This window comes from Drosophila erecta, unplaced genomic scaffold (genome assembly GCF_003286155.1).
Source record: "Drosophila erecta strain 14021-0224.00,06,07 unplaced genomic scaffold, DereRS2 tig00000092-arrow-pilon, whole genome shotgun sequence".
NCBI classification, from domain to species: Eukaryota; Metazoa; Arthropoda; class Insecta; order Diptera; family Drosophilidae; genus Drosophila; species Drosophila erecta.
The window spans coordinates 5,567,858-5,585,355 of NW_020825207.1; the positions used below are offsets into that span (position 1 = coordinate 5,567,858).

Genomic DNA, 17,498 nt, shown 5'->3' on the forward strand with positions numbered 1-17,498 from the left:
GGTTGGGGAGGGGCTTTTCCGCACGGAGCCGCACAGCATGTGGAAAATCAATTTGCACAGCGCGAGCTTCCACGTGGCGGGGGAAAGTCGGTGGTAAGCAGGAGGGAGTTCCCTCCGAGTCAAGTCATAAATAAACGCATAAATTCATTTTTAAGAACAATATCTCCCCTCGCTGCCATTCCGGCGCATACAAATTGTCTCTTATCCGGACGGACGGAGTAAGCGGAGTAAGCGGAGTAACCGGAGTCGTCTTCGACGAGACTTTGTTTGGGCACATTACATTCTTTGCCCGAATTGATTGAGCGTCGGCATTAGCGACGCTCCACTGCGCCCTAGTGGCAGCTTTTCATTACCATTTTCCACAGGCGGCGGGGTAGTGGAAAATGTGCTTTCCCTTTCGTCGCCAACTGCTGGCAATCTCATTTGCCCCCGCCAGCCAAACTCTCGCCCAATCTTGTAAGGCCCCGCTAATGAAGCCCAAGGTTTTCACGTCCAACGTCTAAGCATGTGACCTTCGGGCCAGTTAACAAGTTGGCTTTGATCGAGATTGGATATTTGTTACCAGCCGGGAGTGGGATATGGGCTATGGCTATGGCTGTGGCTGTGGGTATGGAGGGGCTGTTGTAACTACTGCTCACTTAGCACTTACAGAAAAAAGAAAAAGCGCCGGTTGATGGATGAGGAGCCGTGTGCCAGCAAGTGACCCTCATCAGGGCAGCTGTCATGGGGCGAAGGTTGCCCCCAGCACTCGATAAATACTCGATCTAATCATTTGGCCCTTTCTCAGCACAGGTCTTCACTGGATAGATCGTTTTCTTCACTTTGTGCAATATTCAATTAAAACGTCTTTAGTATGAATGTCCCTTTCTCTTTTAAACATCAAAACTACAAATATGAAATGTATCCAAAAGTCACAGCTATTTGTGTCTATCAATCTGAGGTTTACGGCACATTTCCATTATAATTATTATTATCTAAAACAAACACTTATTCATAGATAATAAAAAAAACCCCTCATTTATGACTGTTTCATTTTTATCTAAGTGAAGTCCAAACTGATTATAACTCAGAAAAACATATACTATTGAAATGAGATACATATATAATCGGGATAAGCACTGTTACTAGACTGCATTACTTAAGATCATTTCGGCTATTGATTCCTTACAGACTCGCTTTGCCCGCCAGGAGAGCCTGCTCCAATCGATGCAGCAGGAGAATCGATCCTTGCTCACCCGCATCCGGCAGTATGAGCACTGCTTGGATGATGTGATGCGCAAGGTGGTGGACGCCATTGTGGCAGAAGATAATCTCCGGGAGGAAGTGAGCATGCTGAAGGGTCGGGTTCGCGATCTGGAGGCGCAGAATGCCGCTCTGTCCGCCAGTCCGGTGAAGGGCAGGGATGAAGGCTACTGCACCATGAGCAGCGGGCAGCCGCAGCCGTCGAATGGACACCTGGAAGATCTGCCCGAAGAACCGGAACAGTGGCTCCTGCCTGCTGAGCCCTGCTCAACGGAAATGGAGGACTGGAGCATGTCGCAGGAGGAACTGGCGGTGATGACGTTCGACGACGAGCGGGATCCACATCACCCTCATCTCCAGCAGCAGCGGCGGAAGAGGGATCACGACTGGCTGTGGCCATCCAGCGACTTTATCAACTCCACCACTGTGGAAACGGATTCAGTGACCGATGGCATTACCCAGCTGCTGCAGCAGAAGGTAGTGGATACATCTCTTTTCCTCCTGGCTTACTTCTAATCACTGCCCGACATTTCAGATTGTTTACTCCGAGGACGAGGAGGTGGCCTGTACGGACTTCACCAACGACTTCTACAAGCTGGTCAACATCCGTTCGAACTCCTCGCGTAGTCTTTACTCTTACTTGGAGGGCGAGACAGATGATGAGGATGAGGACGACGATGATGGCGAGGATTCCAGTATCTCAGAGAGCCAGGTGGGTCCCGTTGGGAGAATCAGTCCCACGCCCAGCGAGGCGGGAAGGGCCCAGTTGACCAGCTGCTCCTCCAGCGAAACGGACGAACTTTCCGCCAGCCAGGCAAAGAAGGACGAGGAACCGGACTACGCGGTTATCGACGAGTGCCGGCGGAGGGTTAGCGACATTGAAATCGAGGATGTGCCCATGATTGTTAGCAGCACGCCAATGAAACCACTGGATGAGCAGCAGTGTATTGCTCAGATCATCAAGAGTGAACTACGTCGACCGCCCCACGTCCTGGTGAAATCCAAATCGGTGCTAGAGGACCAGGAACCCAGTTGCATTCTGAGACACAATCAACGCCGCGAACTGGAGTCCACCGTCGTGCGCAGCGATAGCATCAGCTGTGCCATGATGAATAAGTTGGCCAAAGAGGTGGTGCCACCGGCGCCTGGAATGGTAACCAAGTTAAAGGAGAGGATGCTGCTCAGACAGGCATCCACGCCTCCGACGGCCAGCTCCTGGCGCAGGAGCAATGGCTGGAAGAGGGTAACATCACCGGTTCATCCACCGGTGGCTGTCTCGCCGAAAAAGGTAAGGGATTCACACAGTAATGCTACGATGAAGGATATAAAGTTGTGGATTTCGATTTTCAGAAGGCAGCCAAGTCAACGCAGCCGCCAAAGAGTTGCTTGCCCAAGGCGCAGCCCACCAGAATTCCAACGAGCATCCATTCATCGGTGTCCTCGTCCTCCTCGATGTCCTCCTCCTGCTCGCCCTCGCCCTCCTCCCCCTCGCCGCAGTCACCACAGCAAAGGTCACCGGGTCAGCAGCCCCAGCAGCAGCAGCAGCGAAAATCGAAGATTCCTCCACCAGTTCCCGTGCGAAGATCCTACGCCAGTTAGGATAGACCAGCACTGCTAAATCTCAAATCAATAATCGTCAAGCTAACAAATATTTAAAGATTTAAAAAGACTAAATTGTGATATATTCAAACAAAACAAAACAGAACCGCGAGATACAGAAGCATTAAGATGATGGCCAGAGGAGCAGGCGAGTTTTGTACGTACGAATACGAGTATTTATGTATATTGTAAATTTTTGGAAGATGTTTTACCTTGTAAGCGGCACTGCCAACTGTTCCCCCTAAGAAAAAATCAAAACAACCAAACCGAACAGCTCGCCCTGCTCTATACCGCATATATTTTGTAGAGCAGCGGTTGCAGCATCCAAATCAGCGGGTTATATAGTACTAACTATTATGGGACATTTTGAATGACTTCAAACTGAATTCAAACCACTATTAGCTATGGTCATGAACCTATGAGTAGATGAACCAAAACTGTAGTCTTCCGCACAAGTCGAGTGTATTTGTAGGACTTGGTTAAAGTTAACCACATAAGCTAATCCGGATTAGTACTCCTCAGACACAACAGCAGTTGAACATTTGCATTTAAGGGTGAAATATTTCAAGGTGTTTACGATGCAGTATAGGATGCATATATATATAGATACGACACATATATATATACGGTTTCTAAGCGAACATTACACGACAACCATAACAATAAACTGTACATAGCAGTCGTTCTTAAAGCTAATGATAATGACAAGCTCTTCTTCAACCGTAGTTAGCTCCTCAGGGCTGCTGCCACCGACTACTTCATCGCAGCAGCCCGATTCCTAAGCATATACTTACACTATATAGAACAGAACGCACTATGATCGAGAGGAGGGAACCTAGACGTAAGCTCGTATAAACATTATAAATGTATTTTCTTAGCGTAGCGAGTACAAAATAAACAAAAAGAAGTTACAGAAAAATTGATCATTGACCTAACCAGGTGCCCTGGCCCTCGAAATTCAGTTATCACGGCTTGGGTTGGTAAAATCTTACATAAATACGGGTATGTACTATACGAATCAATAACATAAAATGCAAACACACACGATCACTTAGACTACCACCTAGGTGCTATGACAAAGAATGAAATCCAGCTCATGCTTCAGCTGAATAGAACTCAATCGTGATTCCGGGGCGCTGACCCAGCAGCTTTTGTATAGTTTCGAGTAAGCGCTTTCCGAGCACGCACTGCCCTCCGGCGCCGGACTATCAAAGTGGAGTGCTAATCGGTTCCGGCGGCGCTTCTTTTTCAGTTCACGGCCGGCGGTGTAAGATGGATCGAGGCTCAGATTACGTCGCGCCGAGGTATTTGCCGTTCTGCAGATCACGTTGGCGGCGCTTTCGTTGGCCAAGCTCCGATCGCAGTCAATGGTAGAGTCCAAAGCCAGAATCTTTAACTGATGATAGTTGTCCGGACGCAGTTCGTGCTTAACCACCTGGTAGGCTATGGTTTCATTGCAATCGAGCGTGTGATAGGGCAATCTGCGAGCTTGCAGTTGCCACATTGTAATGCCCAGGGAGTAGATATCGGAGGCTTCGGTAAGAGTATCCGATCGCAGCGCTTCTGGAGACATGTATCGCAGGGTTCCCTTGGCAACGGATGGCTCCTGCCAAGCACAAAATTCGCCAACTTCAATGGAGGAGCCAAAATCGCAGAGCTTGCAGATGTAGCTTCGCTTCACTTTGACCTTAGTGGCATTTCCAGCTACCGAAGACTTTGTTCCCAGGGCAACCAATATATTGGTTGGCTTTACATCCAGATGTAATACGTTTTGGGAATGACAGTATCTCAGTGCAGCAACCACATCCAGAGTTATTCTAAGAAGATAATGGTTATTACAAAGTATTAAGCGGGGATATAGTCGCATACAAGACCCTGTGCATCAGTGGTAGAGCCAAAGTGTCAACGATCCTCTGCAGACTTTGTCCCCTCGGACACTCCATGATGACCAAGCCGAAATCTGGGGCGGACTCCAGCTTCAGAAGGCGTACAATGTTCCGGTGCTCCAGGTTCAGCAAATGGGACTCATTGTGCAGAGTTGAGGCCGCCTGGGCACGAATTATCTTAACAGCAACGGAGCGATCTAGACCATATATTGGAAATTATCTATGTACATATGAATAAGTCATAGTACCCACCTCTGTATATAGCTTTAAAAACGGTGCCGTGGGCTCCACGTCCGAGCACCTGACACCTAGTGGGTACGGGTGGACCATCCTTGAGCAATTGCTTTCTTTTTGGTGTATTTAGTAAAAGGTCTCCCATTTCTCAGCCATCTGAAAGTGATCTATGGCGGGTATTTGATTTTTAAGAAGTCCACATGGTCATCGACTTATAACGGTTCTTAAACAGCTGACTGGGTGATAATGTTGCCCCACTATCCAAAACGATATTAATCGTACCACTGTCAAAGACTACATTAATTTGAAGAAGAACTGGCATTTCTAGATATACTCTTTATTGTATTTTACAATTTATTCCCTCGGATCAAATTAGTTTCAATTGTATATATTTATACTAATAATGCACACTGATTCACTAAAAGTTCCTATCCAGCAATTACATCATGAAGAACTAACCGCAATGCACGGATATATAATTATAATAAATGGATCTTAAGGGCTTCGAGGGTTCATTTTAGGCTTAATACTATACAAATAAATATTATTACAAATGTCTGCCGCTATGCTCTTCCATCATTACGTTCTAGTTGCGCTCTCTATGCAATTTCTCGGTCTCCGCCCGCAAATCCTGTAAAAGAAATGTAAGGTAAAATAAGAACTACATTTTAAAAAATATCAATTTAAATTGGAAATTCATTATTACCCGGAAAGCCTCCTGGATTTTGTCTGTGATGAGCTTCCGTGCCGTTGGCTCCGGCACTTGTCGTTTTTTTAGGTCCAGAATAAAGTCGTTGAGGTCCAAGGGCTGGCCCACATTAAGGGTGACCTTCTTGTGCCGCTGTATCACATAGGGCTCCACATTGGGCAACAGTTCGTCCATGCCCTCGTGCCACATGGGCAGAATGATGGGAATCTTCGGCGACTCGTAGATGATCCTGCCTACGCCCCACTTGAGTCGCAGCTCCTCCTTCTCCATGTTCACCTTGCCTTCGGGAAACACATGGATCCAATGGCCCAGTGCGGCCTTCTCGATGCACAGGTTAATGGCATTCTGGTAGACACCGATGCCACGCACCACAGGTATGCACTTGCCTGCAAATGGAAAGTTGTGGGTCCCCAAAATGCGGAAGTACGCAATTAAATACCTACCGTACATAAAGAAGAGCGAGTGCAGCTTGTTGGTGAAGCAGATGTCGTGGGCAGCCATCGACCAGCGGATTTTATAGGTGTTGCAGACGATTCCCAGGGGAAGGCAGCCCCACAGGCCAGGATCGTCGAAGCAGGAATAGTGGTTGGACACGGTGACCAGGGGAACGCCCTGGGGTCGCTTGGAAATCAGCTGGATCAGTCGCTCCTTGTTGTAGACGCGGGGTTTATTCAAGAACACTGCAAAGCAAAAGAAGAGAGGCGAAAGTTCAGCATTTGCATAATTGTGGCGGGGGGCACCAATTAACAACACGGCACACGTTTGACCTCGTTGAACGAGATCGGCAGCATCCGCACACATCGTTTATCAATCGAGAGATTCGCTGACGCATTCGGATTCGCATTCACGGTCAGGGGCATGAGCTCTCCGAGCAAACGCCGAGTTTCTTGGCCAAAAATAAACGTGCCTTTGGGCCAGTTGTTTGGTAAGGTCGGCTCTGCCGGCTAGATACTCACTCAGCACAACCTTGCTGAAGATTCCAACGGCGGAGACGACGAACTGGCTGACCACGTACCAGAACTTCGAGGGGTTCCTCAGCCTAGGGAATATCCAGTCTATGTTGTAGGGCATCGCCACGCCGGTGGCCACATCCAGGGGGGGATCAGCATTCCGGTCGGACATTGGGGGCGGAAGGGTAGAGGAGTTTAGCTTCTGGGACGGCGATGGAGGCGAAGGCGGTCGCAGGTCCTTCGACTGGCTGCACCGCTCGGTCTGAGTGGCGATATCCTTCCTATCCTGTTGGCTGCCCGGAAAACGCTCATCGGGCACTGGCCGCGCCTCCGGAGCTTGGACGTACTGCTGTGGGTTCGAGATAATGACGGAAATTGAATTACCGACGTCCACAAAGTGCACCCAAAAAATCCCACTGCTGACCATGGATACTCTTTAATCTTATCGGGCCCAAGAATAGTTTCCTTTTGTGCTTGTCTGGCCACACGCCTTTCAGAGTTACGCATTTTGATTTATATTTGAATAATTCTTTTGTCAACTGTTCGACTAACACAACAACCCCCGGAAAAGCCGCCTTTGTGCCACAGGTTAGCAGCATGCGCACTGATAATCTTCGGCTGCGAGACACCGCACTGTATTTTCGCGCGAATAATAATGCAGGAAAACTCACGGCGTCAGAGATCTCAGGCGACCTTCACTCGGTGCGAGATGTACGTATTACATTGGGCACCTGAGAATCTTTCGCATCCGGACGGCGGGAACTTTCGAGCGTAACTGATTTTCGTCTCCACTGAAATCGCCAAGTGCAACAAGCTCAAAAGCAAAAGCACGCATAAAACGAGGGCGTTTGCCCCCAAACAAAGAGAGACAAAGCGATAACGAGCGAAGGAAAGGGCCCCAGAGTAGTGAGGCAACAGTCAAGTGGTCGACTAGAGATTGTGAAACTATCTTTATCAGTTAGCAGAAGTGCTTAGCCAAGCGCTTCCCTGAATAATGATCACGCTGCTTCGGTTTGATATGATAAGTATTCAAATTAGTGCGCCAAGGTGGGTTTGCGTTCTGGTTGCGCGGTGGTGAGTTTGAACCCAGTGTTCTTATCAGTTGCTCAATCTGGATTATTTTTCTTGATAATAGGTGCTTTTGTTTACCCAGGTTATGTATAGGCAAGCGAATAAAAATAATGTACACCTACACATATTTAAAGAGTTAACAATTTTAAAATGATAATTCTTCAATTCGCTGATTCTTTGTGTAAATTACCCGATAACAAATTTAACTGAATATAAAAAATATCTCGCCAGTAGCTAAGGTCACTAACCAATTAATACCTAAAAATGTTACCAATGCCTAAATGCCTAGACCCATTTAAATTTTACCGCCAACATTGGTGGGAAATGGAACAAGTGGTCAGATCTGGAACGTGGTGAAAAAGAGGAGAAAGCGATGGCCTGATTTTGTTTATATTTATTGCCTGCATTCAGGTGAAACATTTCAGGGTTAGTTGCTATAATTGAGCTTACCCGCGCCAGTGCCCGGATCGGCGGTGTATATCCTCCGCTAATCAGCCAGTTTATATTTCGCGCTGCAGAGGCGGCGCCCACGTGCCCGGGACGCCTCAAATTGGAACACACGACCATCAACATTTCCACAAGTTCTTAATTTTACGAGTACGATATGTATGCAGTTATTTGGCCTATACGGTCTTTACATAACCGGCTTTTGCGGGCCGAATAAAATTCACTTTGCAATTTTGGACGCGCGCACTGCTTGCTTCTTCGCCCAACCGCCACTTCTTCACCTCAGCAGCAAACTCGTGGGCGTACGGGCGGGCGGCGCCGTGTTCACTTGGCGCATGTCTGAAGGGGGTCGTTATTGAGCTGAGGAGCGGCGAAAGTCCCAAGGCCAATAGTATCTGAAGAAACTAGAAATTTGAAGATAAACCAAACTAAAACAGCTGTTTTTTTGCCATTTATGTCCAACTGATGTTCGGACGTTTTACAGCACCAACAAAGTGTTTACCCACACTTAGTTCTGGCAGTCTGGTAACACTGAAAGCAGCTTAAAATATTTTATCGTGGTTTTGTAATTCCCACAACAAAATATCAATTAAAAGCGAGCTTTTTTTGGATTTTCAGTGCAAGAATGTCTCACAACGCTCGCCCCCTTACCTCCGCCCGTGTCCTGCACAAAATCAAGGCTCTAAGCACCCCGCAAACCAGCACTGAATACGTGATCAACCGGAATCCCCGTAACTTGGAAAGATTACGCATTGCTTACAAGCCGGGCGGCTATCATCTAGAGAAACCCGGTCGATCCTACTGGCACACTTTGGAGATCAACTCCACTGGCCGCTACGTTAGTGCCGATGTCAAGCACTTCGAGAATGGCACCATCCTGAGTGCCAGCACCTCGGAATGGGCCATTAAACAGCAGCTGTACAAGACCAACGACACCTCCGCGTTTGTAAACCTCGGGAGAGTGCTCGCACACCGCTGCCTGCAGTCTGGGATCACGGAAATGACCTGCAACGTGGAGGCGGTACCGGGTAGCAAGCTGCAGAAGCTGCTCCAAACCCTTCAGGATAATGGTGTGTCCTTCAAGGAACCCTCTCGCCTGCCCAACGCCCAGCCCTGGGATGCCCAGAGGCATGAGAAGCCCTGGGAAGTGTCGGAAGAGGCGCTGGAAACCACCAAATCAAAATAGCCAACAGAAACCACATTTAGTTTTCGTATCGTTTAGAATAAACGTTGATTATTATTGCTAATTACAACGAATCATGGTGATTTATTCGTATTTGCCCTTGATGTCCTTCCAGAGTTTCTGCAAAGGGGAAAAACTTGAGATTTGGCCAGGAAACTTTGCTTACATAATGGGATTATACTTACGCCTTTGTTGACGCCCTCGAAAATCGCAACCGACGTGACATCGATGGCGCGCTCGAAGAAAAAGGCCGACGCAATGATGGCCACGGCGTAGGTGGAGGTGCGCTTGAACAGGGTGTTGTAGATAACCTTCATGTTGACTAAATTTTTGTTAACAACGTTCGATTTGCTAAGGCAAACTTTTTCCACACGCCAAATTCACAGCTGATTTGTAAGGTTGAATTGACAAACAGTGTTGGAAACGTCTACAATTACTTTAGTACGCTTTGGTATTTTTGCTTAAAAACGGTTTTGAATGTCGGTCGTATGGTGTTCTTTGTCGTCTTAAAAGCGGTCACACTGGTCGATGGGGCAAAAACAAACGATTTGTGAATATGCCAAATTACCAGGATATTTAGCGTAATTGGGCCTTCTCTGCGTGGACCATGGACATTGGCACTATTGAGCTGAGCGTGGAGGCGCTGATCGGATCCTTGCTGGCCCTCAGTGTCCTCTTTGCCTTCTGCCGCAGTTTGCTTTCCGAGGACTTTGTGAGCACCTTCAAAACACGTCACAGCTGGAAATCAATAAAAGTCTTGGAGCAGGTGAGTGGATTCACTTGCCAAGAAAGATATACTATAGAACGCATGCCCTTTATCCCAGGCCTGCTTCTGCAACGTGTGCGAGATCCTGCTTACCCCTTCCGCTGGACTCTTTTGCGACTGCTGCGGCCTATGCACCCATGCCACGCCCGCCTGCCAACGGAGGGCGGACAGGGAGTACCGGTGCAAGGACAAGTGGTTGCGCAACGAGTCCTCCGTGCGGCACTTGTGGGTGCATGGGAATCTGCCTATGGGAGTCCATTGTGCCGACTGCAAGGAGGAGGTAGATCACCATGTCAGCACCGATCCGGGATTGTACGGATGGCGATGTGCCTGGTGTCAGCGGTGCTATCATAACGATTGCTACTCCCGCGCTGACACCAAGGAAGCCTGCGACTTTGGCGAGTTCAAGGACATGATCTTCCCGCCCTATAGCTTTGTGGCCGCTCGCACCAGGGACTCGATGCGGCTCCACTTGGCCAGCATTACGCCGCCAGACATCGAGAACTGGGAGCCGCTTATTGTGATCGCCAACACCAAGTCGGGCAGCAGCACTGGTGCCAATGTATTGTCCCTGCTGCGCGGTTACCTGCATCCACTGCAGGTGATGGAACTGGGCTCAAGGGGCCCACAGGACGCCCTGCAGTGGGCCGCCAAAGCCAGTCCTCGCCCGTGTCGCATACTGGTGGCCGGTGGCGATGGCACCATCGGTTGGGTGCTCAATACAATCTACGCGCTGAATATCAAGCCCCAGCCCTCGGTGGCCATCATGCCGCTGGGCACCGGCAACGATTTGTCGCGAGTTCTGGGCTGGGGAGCAGAGCCGCCCTCTGTTCTCGATCCTGTGGAGATCCTAAGGAGTATACGGCGAGCCCGCTCCGTGAATCTCGATCGCTATGACCTGCAAATAGAGAAACTGCACTATCGACTACCCATTCAAAGGCATCCTACGAAGACGATTCATGTGTACAACTATTTCAGTGTGGGTGTGGATGCGTACATCACTTACAACTTTCACAAAACGCGGGAATCTCGATTCTATCTGCTCAGCAGCCGTATATTCAATAAGGTAGGTTACAAACTAGTGTGCTCCCTTAACCCTAACTAATACATCTTTTTCTACAGCTGCTGTACTTCACCTTTGGAACGCAACAGGTGATGCAACCTGGCTGCGAACACATCGAGGAGAAGCTGACCTTGTATCTAGACAACAAGCCAGTGCAACTGCCTGAGCTGCAGGCGTTGGTGTTCCTAAATATCGACTCCTGGGGAGCTGGCTGCAAGCTTTGTGAGCTAAGCAACTCCAATGGAGAAGTGCGTATTGTAAACTCCATCTCCGACGGCATGATGGAGGTGTTTGGCATTGTTTCCTCTTTTCACATTGCCCAACTGCAATGCAATATAAGCAAACCAGTGCGAATTGGTCAAGCCAAGCAAATAAGGGTAAGCCCTGCATAAATGTAATTGCATATCTGTTAACCAACAATCTTCTTCAGCTACAAGTCAAAGAGACCGTGCCAATGCAGGCGGATGGCGAACCGTGGATGCAGAGTCCAGCGGATATTCGCCTTGCCTCGCGCAGCCAGGCCCGCGTCCTCAAGCTGGCTGCAACCTGAACGTTATAGCTAATACAGAATAGAAATCCCTATGTGCCAGTCCCTAATCTCAAAGTACTTAACCTGGAACCTCAAACTATACTTAATAGAATTCGGTTAGCAAGGCATTCGAAGACACCCCCTAGTGGAAAACCGAGACTAGTCGAAAAATACACCAAATCGTATTTGAAAGAAATTCACTTTTATTTACTCAATAATCTTTTGAAATATAATTAAATGTTTGACTGGTGTAACATGCTGCCCTTGAGGGGCATACACAACATTTGGGTCAGTACTATCGAAAGGCGGGTAAACAACAAAATCAAGAGTGCAGCAAACGCTGAAGCCCGCTCTAGAGCATAGTCAGCTCCATGATGGCGTTGACGATGTCATGGTTGTTGTTCTTCAGGGCCTTAATGGCCTTGGGCCGCGTCGTGTTGGCCTGCGTGATGACCAGTTCGATGTCCTTCTCATCCACGCCGGTGTCATCGACCTCCTCCTCGTCTTCCTCGACAATCGGAGCCACCGATGTGGTGGCGCCCACGCTGTCGGCAGCGCCAGCGGACTCCGGAGCCTTGAACTTCTCGGCGGCAGCCACCTGGGCCTGTTGCGACAGATCCTCGATCTTGGCCTCACCGAACACGATGTAGGTGTCGCTGTGGGGGTTCTTGTACACATCCGGATTGTTGATCACGAACAGGATGTTCTTCGACTTCCTGATCGTCACCCGGTTGACGCCCTGGATCTGCTTAAGTCCCAGCTTCAGCATGATCTTCCTGGCCTTCTTCTCGCCGCGCGACTGCTTGGCCTTCGAGACGAGGTCGATGGGCAGACCGGTGGCTCCTCCGCCCAGCTGTGTGGTGGCCGCTACAGCCTCCTCAAGGTCGGGCATGCCGCCATCGGAGTCGCTATCGCTGCCATCATCTTCGACGCGGACGTCCTCGGGTTTCGCCTCAGCGGAGGTGGAGGGCGCAGCCTCACTCTTGATTTCGGTCAGTTCGGGCATCTTTATCTGTCGGGAAACAAGTGCAGAACACGAGGTTAGGTACTATATTTGCAAATCATATCAATTCAGCTAAGGGTGAAACATCTGGTGCCGGTTCAAATGGGCAGCTAGATGTCTCAGTGGGGGTCAATTCTCATTGATTTTTCCAAGTTCGATTATAAAATCGATACTTGGCTGCCCCCGTAGATTTGACTCTTATATATGATATTTTACATAATTCAAGTCGAAAATTCAAGGATATTTCGGTAAAAATTAAATTTAAGTGGAAAAACGCGGAGTACACACTCACCGGAAACTAAGAAAAGAAATATGGCGGCACGAAGTGTGACCGGCGCTTAGCAACGATTGTTCTTAGCTGATATCGATATTTTCTGCCAGTGTGAACGTTTGCAAGCGGAGATTGAACAATATACTAATTCCGACTTTGTGGCAACTCTAGTTTCATAATTCCGTTGCATTCAAATTTCTTGAAGCCTTAAGTTTAACTTTTAATTAATCTCTTAGTAAGTAAAATATTAGCACTAAAAATATAGAGACTAAACTATCCTCATAGTCATATTATTGCTAGTTTTATCTCTCCTTTTTCGTTACTGTCTGATGAACAAAAAGGAAAATGAACAAAAAATTAAAGTATTAGCTAATGAAGCAATAATAAGCGAAGAATCAAATGTAATCCCAATTTTGATTTATTTGTGTGAAATATTTTTAAGAAGTTATAGCCGCTGCCTTTGCTTTTAATCTTTTACTGGCGTAATAATTCACTTTGTGATAGTGAAATTATAATTTTACTTAAATAAAAAGAAACATTGAAAACCACAACATATTAAGTGGCTTACCCAAAGGAAAGGAAAGGTACATTGCAGATTAGGCTCAGTGACATGATTAATTTCTGCGGTTACTTGCAATAACTTAACTGTTTAAATAGTACAATTGACCGAATGAATGGTTTCACAATTGAATGTTTGACGGAGCTGGTCTTCGCCACTCAGTCTGTCACTTGAGGATGGCGATCTTCAGCTTGCTAGTGCATTCTACAAACGCTTCTCGAAGTGCTTCTTCACGCGCAGACGCCTGGAGGAGTATTTCATTAATTAAACACGCCTGATAAGGCGAGTGCCTCCACACTCGGTGCATGATTTCATTTATAAATTTGACTTCACTGACTTTGTTCGAGAAAGTTCACCGAGAAAAATTTGATACCAGTTTATTGTCATATATATGTATAATAGTATCTAGAAAGTGGGCTTGGAGGTCAAATAATTCCATTTACATTAAATTAAAAAACATTGTTCACTTTATATAAATTTTGATTAGGACAACCTGATAACTTACATAACGTAAACATTACACTATTTTCTACTCTATCACAGCCTGAGAAATAAAGTAATGCCTTTTTTTGAATAGCATGTGATCATATTTCGAAATAAGTTATTTTAACTAATATTGTATAATATATTTAATTTAATTTTCTTGTGTGGGAAGCCCTTTTCAACACGTATCCGTCGGATGCCAAAGTCCAGAGCCACTTTGTGGTAGGTTGGATGGGCGATTAGATCGGAGGAGACACACGCCAGATGACTGGATCCCCTATCGCCATTAGATAACGCTCCGGCTGAGTGGCCACTCCTGCAGCTAATAAAAGCCCTGGCCGGGATCCGTCTCCTCACAGTGAACGCGGCAACGTTCAGCACACCCAACCTCTGAAATGAAACTACCAATCCTTCTGATAGCCCTAGTGGCCATGGTGGCGGCGAAGTCCGCTCCTGGTCGCATGGCCGCGCGGTACGACCACTTCCGTATCTACCAGCTGACCATTGAGACGAACTTGCAGATGGAGGAGCTCAAGAAGATTCACGAGCACATCTCTGTAAGTACACATTACATTTTCGATTTCTGAAAAACATATATAACGTCATTCCATCTAATTTATAGATACACTTCCTCAACGAACTGGGTGCTATCGGGCATAAATACAATGTGATTGTAGGTCCCCTGTTCCACAGAGCCCTCGAGAAGACACTCAAATTCCTCGATATTGTTTTCGAAGTGATTGTCGACGATCTGCAGAAGTGAGTATTAAGATGAGATACACCATTTCAAAAGCCTACATTTCAATCCTGCCAGGTTGATAGATGATTCCGCAGTTGGCAACGATTCTAAGATGGAATGGGAGACTTACCACTCCCTGGACACCATTTACGAATGGATCGATCAGGAGTGTGCTGCCCACGATTACCTGGAGTGCAAGGTGATTGGACAGTCCTACGAGGGTCGCGACATCAAGAGCATTAGGTTGTCGAAGCGTCCGGGCAACAAGGCCATCTTCCTGGAGGGCAACATCCATGCCATGGAGTGGATCTCGTCGGCCACCGTCACCTTCCTCCTGAATCAGTTGATCAACTCTGAGGATCCGGAAATGCAGCGTCTGAGCGAGGAGTACGATTGGATTGTGGTGCCCATGGTGAATCCGGATGGCTTTGTCTACACCCACGAAGTGGAGCGTTTGTGGCGCAAGAACCGTCGTCCCAACGGATACCGCAACGAATCTGGAGATTGCTTCGGCATCGACATGAACCGCAACTTTGACTACCACTGGGGAGGTATAGTCCAATCATTTCCCCACTTTCCAACCCTCGCTAATTATTAATAATAAAATAATCAATTACCTGCAGGTGCCGGCTGGAACATCGATGAGCCCTGCGATCACTGGTTCGGCGGAGAGAAGCCCAACACTGAGGTGGAGATCATCTCGCTGCAGAACTTCGTGAGCTCCTTTGAGGATGGCTACATCCGGTCGTACATGGCCTACCACGCCTACGGACAGTACGTGCTCCTGCCCTACGGGCACTCCAACACCGAGTTCCCCCCCAACTACGAGCAGATGAAGCGCATTGCCGCTGCATTCTCCGATGCTGCCGCTGATGTCTATGGTTCCACCTTCACCTATGGAGCCAGTGGTCTCCTGAACTGTAGGTTTACATATATATTTCCGTATATCTCGTATATATCAAGTAACACTTGATGATGCACCCCTACAGATGTCGTGTCGGGAGCTGCCAAGGATTGGGCCTACGGCGTGAAGAACATCCCATTCACCTGCACCGTGGAACTGCGCGACAAGGGAACCTTCGGATTCTTCCTGCCCTCCAACCAGATCACCGAGGTGGGCCTCGAGGTCACCGCTGGTCTGAAGGCTCTGGTCAACAAGGCTGCCGAGGAGGGCATCTTCGACTAAAGCTTGGTCTTTCTAACCTGAGAGCAGATGCAGCGAAAAAATAAATAAATCATTTTATAATTATAATGTGAACATTCAAAAATGGCTTGTAAAATGATTTTATTTATAAACAGTGCAAATCAGCTGTGTGTGTTTCAAAAATAAAGAGCTACATGTGCATGTTACTTTCTGCTGTAAATACAACAAATATGGAATAATTCTAATAATTTCTTAATTGAGTAAATGGGAATTTTCATTGAATGATTGCTTTCTCCGTGTTATCCTAAAATATATTCCCATCAAATTTTTCCCATAATATAAGTTGCATATTTTGGACATTATGGTGGAAAAATTGTGTATATGTACTGATGCATATTTCCCTTTTAATAAATTATTTGTACATTTCACTTGTTCACTTATTGAACAATCTTTTACTGAGCTTGCTCTTCGTTTAAAACATAAACAAGCATAAAGGAAAGTTGTAATTGAATTGATGTTGCTTCCTCAGACATTTTTACAAGATTCTCCTGTGGGAAATTGAATTAGGCAGCCCAAGATTGTTTAGACAACACACAGCACTTATTTAATAGTTTGCAAGTAACTTCCCCCTTTAAAAGCTGAAAGGGAAGATGGAGTTTTGGCCAAGCGAAATTACTGCACTGGGTTTTAGGCAAATTATGCCGCGTGGCTGCAGTATCAATAAATATTTATATGCCCGTCTCCTGCGGCTGTTGCTTTTGCGGGAGTCCTGGTCCTGCAGTTTGCCCTGCGGATAGTTGGTCATGGGATTTCGGATTCTCGGATACCGTGGGGATGGGAAAACTTTGCGGCACGCAGCAAAACTTTGGCCAAATGCAGCGGAATATCTTCGCTCCTTTGCAGAAGCCAAAGCCATCAACACCAACCGGGCCAACATAAAATTCCTACTACAAAGTGGTTATTTTGTTTGAAGTAATCCGCAAGAAGTCGTTAAAACTGTCGTTGCCAGTGCTTCTAGATTGATGATGGTTTCACGTGTCCGCCGCAGAGAGCTGCGACCTGCCAGGATGCCTTTTATCCTTGTCTCGTGCCTCCTGCCACCCTGCCATCCTGCCACCGTGCCACTCCATCAGATATCCCCACTCGAAGATGCATTTGAGGGGAAACTGATGCAATGTCTGCAGCCAACGAAACGGTTCTCAATGGTTTTTCCAGCGATGCTTTGAGATGGAAATGCTAAAAAGTTACCGGCGAGAGGCGATGGCTTCCGGAAAAGCCTTTGACACCTGATATGAAAAGGAGCCCGTAATCAAATATGCCTGCAAATAAAATGCCAAAGCTGTCGGAGGAATTCGTTTGCCGTACCTTAGCCATTTTCAATTAACTTTGTCTGCGTAGGGTAACTCGCCTGCACCCGCCGCTGCCACCACCTCAATCCCAGCGCTTCCTTCCTTCCCATTTCCCGGAAAAACTCGACCGACCTTTATTGCTCAACACACTTTCGCGTCACGTGGCAAGTGGCAAGAGGCAAGGGGCAAGGGGCAAGGTTATAGGGCCCATAAAACGGCCAACTCATTATGCAAATGCTTTGTTATACGAGGAGCCCCGGGCACATACCAT

General features: G+C 47.4%; 8 protein-coding genes across 16 annotated transcripts in view; 4 read left to right on the top strand and 4 right to left on the bottom strand.

Annotated features, from left to right (window-relative positions):
- Positions 1–3,750, top strand: part of LOC6546669 — a 37,929-nt gene extending 34,179 nt beyond the window's left edge. For 2 of the 4 annotated variants that reach the window (XM_015156143.2, XM_015156144.2), the window contains 3 exons: positions 1,171–1,719; positions 1,778–2,530; positions 2,593–3,750. In XM_015156143.2, the coding sequence (XP_015011629.1) occupies positions 1,171–1,719; positions 1,778–2,530; positions 2,593–2,841 (1,551 nt within the window). In that variant the 3' untranslated portion in view covers positions 2,842–3,750. The remainder of the gene's footprint in view (positions 1–1,170; positions 1,720–1,777; positions 2,531–2,592) is intronic. The other 2 variants (XM_026980379.1, XM_026980380.1) reach the window with 1 other exon arrangement.
- Positions 3,693–5,211, bottom strand: LOC6546668 (serine/threonine-protein kinase mos). Its single transcript, XM_001975825.3, has 3 exons — positions 4,980–5,211; positions 4,711–4,924; positions 3,693–4,658 (listed from the first exon to the last, which is right to left on the bottom strand). The coding sequence occupies exons 1-3, from the start codon at positions 5,104–5,106 to the stop codon at positions 3,905–3,907; spliced, it is 1,095 nt and encodes a 364-aa protein (XP_001975861.1). The 5' UTR covers positions 5,107–5,211; the 3' UTR covers positions 3,693–3,904.
- A 66-nt stretch (positions 5,212–5,277) lies between these two features.
- On the bottom strand, positions 5,278–8,628 carry LOC6546667 (tafazzin homolog). 4 transcript variants are annotated; one of them, XM_001975824.3, is made up of 5 exons: positions 8,142–8,628; positions 6,627–6,969; positions 6,114–6,350; positions 5,668–6,056; positions 5,278–5,592 (listed from the first exon to the last, which is right to left on the bottom strand). In XM_001975824.3, the coding sequence occupies exons 1-5, from the start codon at positions 8,262–8,264 to the stop codon at positions 5,548–5,550; spliced, it is 1,137 nt and encodes a 378-aa protein (XP_001975860.1). In that variant the 5' UTR covers positions 8,265–8,628; the 3' UTR covers positions 5,278–5,547. The 4 variants fall into 4 exon arrangements, with proteins under 4 accessions (XP_001975860.1, XP_015012497.1, XP_015012498.1 ...); XM_015157011.2 differs by lacking the exon at positions 8,142–8,628 and adding an exon at positions 7,292–7,644; XM_015157012.2 differs by lacking the exon at positions 8,142–8,628 and adding an exon at positions 7,045–7,136.
- LOC6546650 (39S ribosomal protein L18, mitochondrial) lies at positions 8,222–9,392 on the top strand. 2 transcript variants are annotated; one of them, XM_026981347.1, is made up of 2 exons: positions 8,222–8,288; positions 8,757–9,392. In XM_026981347.1, exon 2 carries the CDS (start codon positions 8,764–8,766, stop codon positions 9,322–9,324), a length of 561 nt encoding a protein of 186 aa, XP_026837148.1. In that variant the 5' UTR covers positions 8,222–8,288; positions 8,757–8,763; the 3' UTR covers positions 9,325–9,392. The 2 variants fall into 2 exon arrangements, with proteins under 2 accessions (XP_026837148.1, XP_026837146.1); XM_026981345.1 differs by lacking the exon at positions 8,222–8,288 and adding an exon at positions 8,606–8,663.
- LOC6546649 (cytochrome b-c1 complex subunit 9) lies at positions 9,345–9,748 on the bottom strand. The gene is made up of 2 exons (XM_001975822.3): positions 9,507–9,748; positions 9,345–9,441 (listed from the first exon to the last, which is right to left on the bottom strand). Exons 1-2 carry the CDS (start codon positions 9,636–9,638, stop codon positions 9,406–9,408), a joined length of 168 nt encoding a protein of 55 aa, XP_001975858.1. The 5' UTR covers positions 9,639–9,748; the 3' UTR covers positions 9,345–9,405.
- A 20-nt stretch (positions 9,749–9,768) lies between these two features.
- On the top strand, positions 9,769–11,887 carry LOC6546648 (diacylglycerol kinase epsilon). The gene is made up of 4 exons (XM_001975821.3): positions 9,769–10,087; positions 10,146–11,153; positions 11,210–11,527; positions 11,581–11,887. Exons 1-4 carry the CDS (start codon positions 9,929–9,931, stop codon positions 11,698–11,700), a joined length of 1,605 nt encoding a protein of 534 aa, XP_001975857.1. The 5' UTR covers positions 9,769–9,928; the 3' UTR covers positions 11,701–11,887.
- On the bottom strand, positions 11,865–13,148 carry LOC6546647 (nascent polypeptide-associated complex subunit alpha). Of its 2 annotated transcripts, none has more exons than XM_001975820.3 (2): positions 12,899–12,990; positions 11,865–12,691 (listed from the first exon to the last, which is right to left on the bottom strand). In XM_001975820.3, the coding sequence occupies exon 2, from the start codon at positions 12,683–12,685 to the stop codon at positions 12,032–12,034; it is 654 nt and encodes a 217-aa protein (XP_001975856.1). In that variant the 5' UTR covers positions 12,686–12,691; positions 12,899–12,990; the 3' UTR covers positions 11,865–12,031. The 2 variants fall into 2 exon arrangements, with proteins under 2 accessions (XP_001975856.1, XP_015012496.1); XM_015157010.2 differs by having other exon boundaries at positions 12,007–12,691; positions 12,975–13,148.
- A 1,176-nt stretch (positions 13,149–14,324) lies between these two features.
- On the top strand, positions 14,325–16,103 carry LOC6546646 (zinc carboxypeptidase). Its single transcript, XM_001975819.3, has 5 exons — positions 14,325–14,552; positions 14,618–14,754; positions 14,810–15,285; positions 15,358–15,654; positions 15,724–16,103. Exons 1-5 carry the CDS (start codon positions 14,391–14,393, stop codon positions 15,918–15,920), a joined length of 1,269 nt encoding a protein of 422 aa, XP_001975855.1. The 5' UTR covers positions 14,325–14,390; the 3' UTR covers positions 15,921–16,103.
- The last annotated feature ends 1,395 nt before the right edge of the window (positions 16,104–17,498 follow it).

Coding starts and splice junctions, on each gene's coding strand:
- LOC6546668 (XM_001975825.3), bottom strand. CDS start 5,106: ATGGGAGACCTTTTACTAAATACACCAAAAAGAAAGCAATTGCTCAAG. Junction 4,925..4,979: donor TTTTAAAGCTATATACAGAG/GTGGGTACTATG, acceptor TATATGGTCTAG/ATCGCTCCGTTGCTGTTAAG. Junction 4,659..4,710: donor CCACTGATGCACAGGGTCTT/GTATGCGACTAT, acceptor TTATCTTCTTAG/AATAACTCTGGATGTGGTTG.
- LOC6546667 (XM_001975824.3), bottom strand. CDS start 8,264: ATGTTGATGGTCGTGTGTTCCAATTTGAGGCGTCCCGGGCACGTGGGC. Junction 6,351..6,626: donor CTTCAGCAAGGTTGTGCTGA/GTGAGTATCTAG, acceptor TTTGCTTTGCAG/TGTTCTTGAATAAACCCCGC. Junction 5,593..5,667: donor AAATCCAGGAGGCTTTCCGG/GTAATAATGAAT, acceptor TTTCTTTTACAG/GATTTGCGGGCGGAGACCGA.
- LOC6546650 (XM_026981347.1), top strand. CDS start 8,764: ATGTCTCACAACGCTCGCCCCCTTACCTCCGCCCGTGTCCTGCACAAA.
- LOC6546649 (XM_001975822.3), bottom strand. CDS start 9,638: ATGAAGGTTATCTACAACACCCTGTTCAAGCGCACCTCCACCTACGCC. Junction 9,442..9,506: donor TCGAGGGCGTCAACAAAGGC/GTAAGTATAATC, acceptor TCCCCTTTGCAG/AAACTCTGGAAGGACATCAA.
- LOC6546648 (XM_001975821.3), top strand. CDS start 9,929: ATGGACATTGGCACTATTGAGCTGAGCGTGGAGGCGCTGATCGGATCC. Junction 11,154..11,209: donor GCAGCCGTATATTCAATAAG/GTAGGTTACAAA, acceptor CTTTTTCTACAG/CTGCTGTACTTCACCTTTGG. Junction 11,528..11,580: donor GTCAAGCCAAGCAAATAAGG/GTAAGCCCTGCA, acceptor AATCTTCTTCAG/CTACAAGTCAAAGAGACCGT.
- LOC6546647 (XM_001975820.3), bottom strand. CDS start 12,685: ATGCCCGAACTGACCGAAATCAAGAGTGAGGCTGCGCCCTCCACCTCC.
- LOC6546646 (XM_001975819.3), top strand. CDS start 14,391: ATGAAACTACCAATCCTTCTGATAGCCCTAGTGGCCATGGTGGCGGCG. Junction 15,286..15,357: donor CTTTGACTACCACTGGGGAG/GTATAGTCCAAT, acceptor AATTACCTGCAG/GTGCCGGCTGGAACATCGAT. Junction 15,655..15,723: donor AGCCAGTGGTCTCCTGAACT/GTAGGTTTACAT, acceptor GCACCCCTACAG/ATGTCGTGTCGGGAGCTGCC.